The sequence below is a fragment of the Saimiri boliviensis genome, chromosome 2 (assembly GCF_048565385.1).
Source record: "Saimiri boliviensis isolate mSaiBol1 chromosome 2, mSaiBol1.pri, whole genome shotgun sequence".
Taxonomy (NCBI): domain Eukaryota; kingdom Metazoa; phylum Chordata; class Mammalia; order Primates; family Cebidae; genus Saimiri; species Saimiri boliviensis.
The window spans coordinates 236,164,819-236,173,603 of record NC_133450.1 but is presented as its reverse complement, the minus strand read 5'-3'; the positions used below and the strand labels follow the sequence as shown (position 1 = coordinate 236,173,603).

At 44.5% G+C, this 8,785-nt stretch overlaps 1 protein-coding gene across 1 annotated transcript; it reads left to right on the top strand.

Annotated features, from left to right (window-relative positions):
- Positions 1–2,339: 2,339 nt before the first annotated feature.
- On the top strand, positions 2,340–7,992 carry CKS2 (CDC28 protein kinase regulatory subunit 2). Its single transcript, XM_039474624.2, has 3 exons — positions 2,340–2,514; positions 6,240–6,367; positions 7,630–7,992. Exons 1-3 carry the CDS (start codon positions 2,456–2,458, stop codon positions 7,680–7,682), a joined length of 240 nt encoding a protein of 79 aa, XP_039330558.1. The 5' UTR covers positions 2,340–2,455; the 3' UTR covers positions 7,683–7,992.
- Positions 7,993–8,785: the final 793 nt, after the last annotated feature.

Genomic DNA, 8,785 nt, shown 5'->3' with positions numbered 1-8,785 from the left:
AAAAAGTTTGGGGACGCCCGATATAGGGTAAGGTCCTGAAGTTGCCAAGGCATTTGTAAACTGCCATGGCACGGCTGCAGCAATAAGGGAGTGCAGCAATGAGGATGACCAGAGGTCACTCTCATCACCATCTAGGTTTTGGTGGGTTTTGGTTGGCTCCTTTACTGCAACCTGTTTTATCAGCAAAGTCTTTATGAGCTGTATTTTGTGCTGACCTCCTATTTCATCCTTGAGTTAGAAGGCCTTAACCCTCTAGGAAGGCAGCCCAGTAGGTTTTAGCATCATCTTACCCAGCTCCTGTTTAAGATGGCGTTGCTCTGGTTCACATGCCTATGACAATTCCAGCACTTTGGGAGGCCAAGGTGGGCGGATCACTTGAGGTCAGGAGTTTGAGACCTGGCCAACGTGGCGAAACCCCATCTCTGCTAAAAACACAAAAACTAGCTAGGCATGTTGGTGGGTGCCTGTAATCCCAGCTGCTCGGAAGGCTGAGGCAGAAGGGCTTGAAGGCGGAGGTTGCAGTTAGCTGAGATCGTACCACTGCACTCCAGCCTAGGCAACAAAGTGAGGCTGGCTCTAAAAAAAAAAAAAAAAAAAAAAAATAGAAATTTCAAACACCCCCTTCTCCCAATGATTGTATTAAGAAGTTAGGAGGTGAGGCCTTTGGGAGGTAATCAAGATTAGATGGTCATGAGAGTGGGGCCTTCAGGATCCAGATTCTAAATAGCCTTAGAGGGCCTGCTTACTCACTTGTTCAAAAACCTGTCCGTGATCTGCAGTGTGGAAAAGGGCTCCTACAGAGCCCTCTCCGCGCTGGTTCCCAGACCTCCCACTTCCAGCATCTAGTCTGGGGGACTTTGTCCAAGCCACCCGTCTATGTCTCTTAGTCACAGCCGCCCTGAACCCATTAGCATAAAATGAAATTAATATAAAAATGACATGTGTTCATTGTGGAAAACGTTTAAAACACCAGAAAAATCACTTTTAATTCTGTCATCTGAAAACCACCACTGCTTACATCTTGGCGTAAGTTTCTTCCAGTAACTTTCTTTTCTATAACGTGCTTTTCTTTGTTTTTTGTTTTTGTTTTTTTGATATGGAGTTTCACTCTTGTTGCCCAGGCTGGGGACAAACGGTGCGACCTCCGCTCCCGCGTTCGAGATTCTCCTGCCTCAGCCTTCCGAGTAGCTGGAGTTACAGGTTTGCGCCACCATGCCCGGCTAATTTTGCATTTTTAAGAGACACGGGGTTTCTCCACGTTGGTCAGGCTGGTCCCGAACTCCCGACCTCAAGTGATCCACCCACACTGGCCTCCCAGAGCGCTGGGATTACAGGTGTGAGCCGCCATGCCCAGCCGAACATGTGTGTTTAAACTAGGGTCAATATTAAGAAACCAAAAGAGTTTTTAAAATCATTTTTAATCCCCTTACCCAGGAACTAGTTAGCGCTGTTACTCTTGGCCGCCGCAGAGTATTATTTCATTCCCTCGAGCTTTCCGTGGCTTGGGTCGGCCCTGGTTTTGAACAGCAGGTCAGGCTACCGAAGGCACGCTGGGTCTCACGCCCATTTCTTCCTGCTTTGTAGAGGCCGGGTCTCGCTCCGCTGCCCAGGCCCGTCTGGACCGCCTGGGCTCCCGCGACCCTCCGCCTCGGCCTCCCGCGCGGCGGGACCACGGGCGCGGGCCGCCACTACCCGCGGCTCCGCCGGCTCCACGCGGCACGCACTCGCCTGGGGCGCGCCAGGAGCCCCGGACGGGCCAGGCCGGAAGCTCGGCGGGCGCAGGGGCGGCGGGGCGGCGGCGCGGGGTACAGCCACGCCGCGGCCGCCGGCGCTCCCCGCACACCGCAGAGCCTCGCTGTTTTCCACCGCTTTCAAAGCGGACCGAGGCTTCCGGCTCGAGCCTGAGCGGATACAAAGCGGCACCAGGAGCGCCAAAACCGGCGCAAGACAGCCAGCTTCCGCTCAAAGCTTCGCGGCCCGCGCTTCCGGCCTCGTCCGACTGCGTCATCACCAGACCCCGTGACACCTTACTCCACCCTCAGGCCCTCCGCTCCAACGGTTCCGGGTCCTGGAACATTCCACGGTCTTGCGCACGGGCTCTAGCCCTTAACGTCCCGACTCCGCCCTCCTCTGACCACGCCCCTGCCCGTCAAACGTGCTGTACCCATTCTCCACTGCTTCCAACGGGCCACCTCGCAACAGGTCTTTGATTGGCTGATCCGGGAAGCCGAAACCGCGAGGTGGCGGCGACGATAGGCTGGTAGCCGGCGGACTTCCGCAGAAGGTGATTGGTCGGCGCTGCTGGCCAATCGGCGGCGGGCTGTCGGATTCAAATCGGGAGCGTTGGGCGTGCGGGCGTTAGTCTCCGCCGGGTCGTTGCTGCGGGCGGTCGTGCGCTGGGTGTCTGCTGTGCCCGCTCTTCGTGCGCTCCCGTTTCCGTCGGCGCGCCGGCAGGATGGCCCACAAGCAGATCTACTACTCGGACAAGTACTTCGACGAGCACTACGAGTACCGGTGAGCGGCTGTCTCAGGCCCCGGGCGCGGCGCCCGAAGCGGAGCGGGCAGAGGGGGCCCGGGGCCTGGGGGCGGAGCCCAGGGCCGGAGGGCGAGGGCTGGGGTTCGCGGTCGCTGCCCCCCGTCGCCCCGGGCGGTCCGCCGACGTTGGGTGCGCCGCCGCAGCCGGCCGGTCGGGCCTTTGTTCGGTGTACGCGGAGGGTGCGGGGCGAGCGCCCGGCGCGCGGCGTCGAGGGCGCGGATGGGAACCAGCGCGACTCGAGGGGCCCGCGGTCCTGGGCGACGCCGGGTGAGCCCCGGCCCCCGTCCTCGGCGGTGGCGGAAGTGCCGAGACCGCTCGGTAACGGGTCTCGGCTCCAGCTCTTTGACCCAGGCCCGGAAAGCCCACCCGGGGCCGCCGTCTCCCGTGGGCGGCCGCGCCGCACGCGTCCCCCTTCGCCGCCTGGGTGGTGCAAGTTGGGCTGGTTTCCGGGTTGCAGTGGTGATTTTCGTCCGCCAGCGGAGAGGAACGCGCCTCGTCTGCGTGTTTCTGAAGCGGGTGGTGCTCGGAACTAGCTTTGGGGGGAACCCCCGGAAAATGAGCTTGATGGGGGTTTGAAAATGTTTGTTGAGGATGGTGATTTAGGCCATTAGAGGTTAGCCGTAGACATACAATTGAGGACGTTATTAAAGGAGTTGCAGTTTAAGTCCGATTAAGAATTTGTGTGGACTTTGGGCATTACTTTCTGCTAGTGTACACTGGCCAAATTTTTGGCTTCGAGGAACTTTTGCATTTGAGTCCTGAAGCGATGTACTAGAACGTAGTGGCTATAATCGATCGGTAAAATCAGACAAATTTTAAATGTCCCTGGGAGAAGGGGATAGGGACATTAAAAATTTGTTGTCCTTATTGTATGCGGGACACTCATTTAGGGCGTGGCTTCAAAGACCAGTCAACCCCTTGTCTTACTCTAGGTAGTGACTAGAACGTTGTATTCTGGGATACTACCAGGATTTAGGGGAGGTAAAGCCCATGCCATCGTTGGCCAGATTTCTGTCTTATTTTCTGTCTGCAACCCTTGTAGGTTAGATTTCTACGAATGCTATTTAAGAAAGAAATAACAAAACAGTGGGTGGCTTCTCTTATTCTCCCCCTCCCTAGTGGCATGAAAGTCTGTTTTCACATGAGGAATACTGAAGATTTCTTTGGGTAGTAATACTTGCACCCTTTTGTATTCCTAGCTAGAAAAATCTCATGTTTTTCTGGCTGTAGGTAAATTTCAAGTAGATTGTCTTAACCTTGCAGTAATAATAAACTGTACAGTTTTAATCGTGTAATATGCTGGCCTAGTGTTCAGTTATGTGATGTTAATCAAGAGTCCTATTGAGGATATTCAATAATGAACGCAATGTAAACCATAATAACCTTACTAAAACCTGGAAAATTATTCTGAAACGCATCTGGTGCCAAGTGTTTAGGATAAGAATTTAAGAGTTGGTACGAGTTTCTTTTAGGGCATAATACTGAAAATCAAGCTACTTCTCAGACTTCTTTCTGATGGCAGTAAGTCCTTATTTTAGTTTTAATATACTCAACTGATTTGTGTGTGGAATGTATAGAAGCAAGTTTACGTATCGGAAGTGATTTATTTTAATCCAATAAAAATTAAGAGCTGGTGGTAACTGGCCAAGCCACTAACCTTTATGAAACAGGATAGTAATCTCCACAAATAATTTTAAAGGGGAAACTAGTGATAATATAACACTAAGGCATGAATCTAGGGTGGTTTGTATTAATATATAATGGGGCAGTATGCAATGTATATTTCAAAGGATAGTATTTTTCCCAGTATGCAGTTTTCTTTGATTTTTCTTGATTACAAGATTAATTTCTTAGTCCTTTTACATGAGGGTCTTATGTTTCTAAGGGCATAACAGTGGGTGCCCCCACCCCCACATCATGGAAGTCTGTTTTTACAGGCGAAGAACTGAGGATTTCTCTGGGCAGCTTTACAAATTAGTAATAAGCACTGTTTCGCATGTCGACTGAAATAAACGTTAGATTTTGGAAATAATTGTCCGTAAGTATAGTTAGTTTGCAAACTCACTGTGGCAAAATACAGGTAGAATCCTCATATGGGCTGGATGCTACTTAAACAATTTTCCTTTTTAAAGAAACACTGATGGAGGAGAGCCTGTTTCTGTGTTTATGGAGAAAAAAGGGTGGTAATTTCTATCTAAATAACTTGTTGGTAGATTTACTTACTCTGTAAATCTGAAAGAAAAGGTACAAAAGCACTACATTTCTCTTTGAGAATCATCAACAATATAGAAGATAGAAATAACAGATTTATTTGTAGAGCCTTAAAAGTTAGATGTTAAAGCAGCATTTCAAGAATGTGGGTGATAACTGGTAAGAACTACTAAAAGTCACCATATAGTTCACTGGAATTGGTAAAAACTCTACAAATTATGGTAGTAAGCTATGATTTGGTGGCTTTAAGGCAATCTAGCAACATAATAGAATTTTTCTGAGGCTCACTTTGCCCTGCAAATAAGTTGGTACTTAAATAACCAGCCACAGGCTAAATTTAAGTTGATGACAGCTTGGTGCTTATAATGGGTTAGGCATTCAGTTTACTGTGTCTGAATGTGACCATATTGTACCTCATTCACCCCTAGCCAGCTGACTCAAACAGATACCTTACGCTGGTTAAAAATTTGGGCTGGTGGTTATAAAGTATAAAGCAGTTATAATAAAACTGTTGCTGCTTCTGGAGATGGTCGATATGGGGCTGAGAATTGTGACTTTTATAAAGTCCTTTTTAATGATAATTGAGTAAAAATTCTTAGTCAGTTTGGAAAGGAGATTCATTTGGCAAATCTTTGACAAAATGCTTTGGGATGCTATTAACAATGATTTGTTTTTGAGAATTTCATTAGGCTACAATTGTACATATTGATGATTTAACTTTGAAGGTTATTCCATGCTTGCCCAAGAAACTGAGCAATGTAAGTTTTGGATAAAAGTAAGTTAACTGGAAAACTGAGGTTGCACACAATGTGTATGTGAAGTTAGCGGTTTTCTGATTTTAATTTTGAATAAAGTACTTGAAGTATAAAGCAACTTCTGGAGCATACAAGGACTAGTAGCTACTACAAAGCTATGTTGAGTAAGAGGAAACCCAAATTAACTGTAACAGACTTTTTCCTTACATAAAAATCTAATAATCTGGGGCAAGGGTAACAGCTCTACAGTCAGGGACTAGGTTGGGTCTTGCTTTACCATTCTCAATTTACAGTTGCTTCTGTGGTCCTGGATTTCTGCTCTGGCTCCTTTAGCATATTAGTGTGCATTCAACAAGAAGGAGAAAGTTCAGCATGTTCTTTCCCTTTGAGAACACTTTCCATATAAGTTAAACGTTTTCTTCCATCTTGTTGGCTTATGATTTGGCGGCTGGTAACCATATGCTCGGCTTGTATTTTGAGGTTCTATTCCTGAAGATTAAGGCAACTAGTAAGCATTCTGTTAAGAGAACAAAATTAATCCTACGGAAAATGCCTTCTGCTTTCGAATTGTGCACTCTTAGCTCCCTAATTTGAACATAGGCCATCACAAATTAGAATTATAGGTAGTAGAGTGTAGTTCTCAATATTAAAGCTACATAGAGTTGCTAAAGGTACATGTATGAAGAGACAGTTGTAGAAAAGGAACTGGACTGATGCTTGGCTGTATCTTTTAACAGGCATGTTATGTTACCCAGAGAACTTTCCAAACAAGTACCTAAAACTCATCTGATGTCTGAAGAGGAGTGGAGGAGACTTGGTGTCCAACAGAGTCTAGGCTGGGTTCATTACATGATTCATGAGCCAGGTAAGCTTTGCTGTATTATAGTAAAAGCACTAATTGTGGAAATGTTGGTGGTATGGCTATCAGAATTTTTAAAATATTGACATTGAATGATACCTCAAAGTAACTCTTCTGATTGTTTTTGGGGCTTTTTTATTTTTTTGAGACGGAGTCTTGTTCTGTCTCTGAGGCTGGAGTGCAGTGGCACTTGGCTCATTATAACCTCTGCCTCCCTGGGTCAAGCGATTGCTGTGCCTCAGCCTCCCGAGTAGCAGCTGGGACTACAGACAAGTGCTGCCACGCCCGGCTAATTTTTTTTTTTTCTTTTGTATTTTTAGTAGAGATGGGATTTTACTGTGTTGACCAGGATGGTCTTGATCTCCTGACCTCTTGATCTGTCCACCTCAGCCTCCCAAAGTGCTGAGTTACAGGCATGAGCCATGGCACCCAGCCTTGACTGTTTTTTAACTGACTAATTTCTTGAACCTGGAGAGAGTTTCAATTTTCTGGTAAATAAAATACCACAGGAGTGAAAGTAATGCAGTATTCTACTTGAAAAGTCATGTAAAAAGTAAATTTTGAAAAATATATATGTTTTAAAATAATCGTTGATAGTAAGTATCCCAAAGCATTTTACTACAAATATGTCCTAAGACAAGTGTTCTTTTCTATGTGTGGATATCAATTTAAAGTGATTCACTCTTCAGGCCTCTTAAAGGATAGTTACCTACCACATGAAGTTTAAATGAGGTAATAGCATATTAACTCAAATGTGCTTATGGGTACCTTATGCTATTATGTGGTATTTACCAAAATTTTTTCACATATTAAATAGTTAACTACCTATACTAAAACAGTGTGGATTAAATTCTATTTTTGGATTATCAGTAAATCTAACTTTGAAGACGTACTAGAGAAGCTGAAGTAGGTGCAACTAAAACTATCTTGCTTTCTGTTCTGCTGTTAAAGAAAAACATTGACTTAAAAACTCTAAAAGGACTATCACTTTCTTGGGATTGGGGTATGTGACACAGAATCTGGGGATTAGCATTAGTATGAGATCGTGTAGGTGATTTGAAAGGTGTTTTCCCCTACAAAGAGAAGATTACCTTCTTTTACTTTATTTACTGTAGACATAACTTTGAAGTAAAATTCATTTTAGATACCTCAAACCAGTTAATAGTGGACTTAGTTTATTTTATTCTGGCTTAGTTGAGAATGCATTTGAATTTCTGTGAGTGTATGGAAAACATATTAAAATGATACAAAACATTTTCTTTCCACAGAACCACATATTCTTCTGTTTAGACGACCTCTTCCAAAAGATCAACAAAAATGAAGTTTACCTGGGGAATGTCAAATCTTTTTCAAATTTAATGTATATGTGTATATAAGGTAGTATTCAGTGAATACTTGAGAAATGTACAAATCTTTCATCCATACCTGTGCATGAGCTGTATTCTTCACAGCAACAGAGCTCAGTTAAATGCAACTGCAAGTAGGTTACTGTTAAGATGTTTAAGATAAAAGTTCTTCCAGTTTTTCTCTTAATATTAATTTCCTGTTTGACTTTACCTGTTACTTTTGTTCAATAAAGTTTGTATGTTGCATTTATCACTGTTTCACATTTCTGAGGTATATTTTCTTACAATTAATTTGTGACTATTGAGATTGATTTCAGTGTTACAGTTTTAGCTCTGAGGAAGTTAACTTACCTTAAAGATAATGTTAAATGAGTTTAAAATAGCATGATATGATAGGGATACCATTTAACTAACTCACTTAATGAAGAAATTAAGAACCAGGGATATGTTTAAACTGAAGCCAAAGTAGATTCTTACCATATTTTCACAGTAGTTTTATGTGTTATCCACCGTATTTTTAGAAGTTCAAAAGCACTGTTAAAACACCTTTGCCTTTTTAGCTGCTACAAAATGTTTGAGTTAAATGCAGACGTAGGCTATTTATCCTAATTAATTACTATGATATAGAAACATCTTAAATGAACAACCAGCATACACAAGGTCCCTTGGTTAAGAAAGTGTGTCTTTACATGAGAACAATAAATTTTGAAAGTTGTGATTAGCAACATTCCTAGAATCTACTTCCCCCACCTCACTGCCACCACCACAGGACGGGTCCAGGGTAACTAACAAACATGACAAAATTAAGTAAACTTCAATACACCTTAGACCCAATAGTGCTTAAAGGAAGGTGACAGCCACCACTCCCAGCATAAATTCCTGCCAGACCAGACCCTAAGGTTCACTTCTGTTAGAGGCCGTGTAGCAAACTGGGACATACTTGGACAGATATCTGGAAAAACTGGAGCTGCGCCTGCCTTACTTGCTTGAAATACTTGGTATTCAATGGTAGAGTTAGTCTGGGCAAGGGACGGAGGAAACCTACAATTTGCCTTAACCTAGTAAATTCTCCATTCCT

Excerpts from the sequence above, each read along its gene's own strand:
- CKS2 (XM_039474624.2), top strand. The coding sequence starts at position 2,456 with ATGGCCCACAAGCAGATCTACTACTCGGACAAGTACTTCGACGAGCAC. Across the intron at positions 2,515-6,239 it reads GACGAGCACTACGAGTACCG|GCATGTTATGTTACCCAGAG; the intron begins GTGAGCGGCTGT and ends ATCTTTTAACAG. Across the intron at positions 6,368-7,629 it reads TTACATGATTCATGAGCCAG|AACCACATATTCTTCTGTTT; the intron begins GTAAGCTTTGCT and ends TTCTTTCCACAG.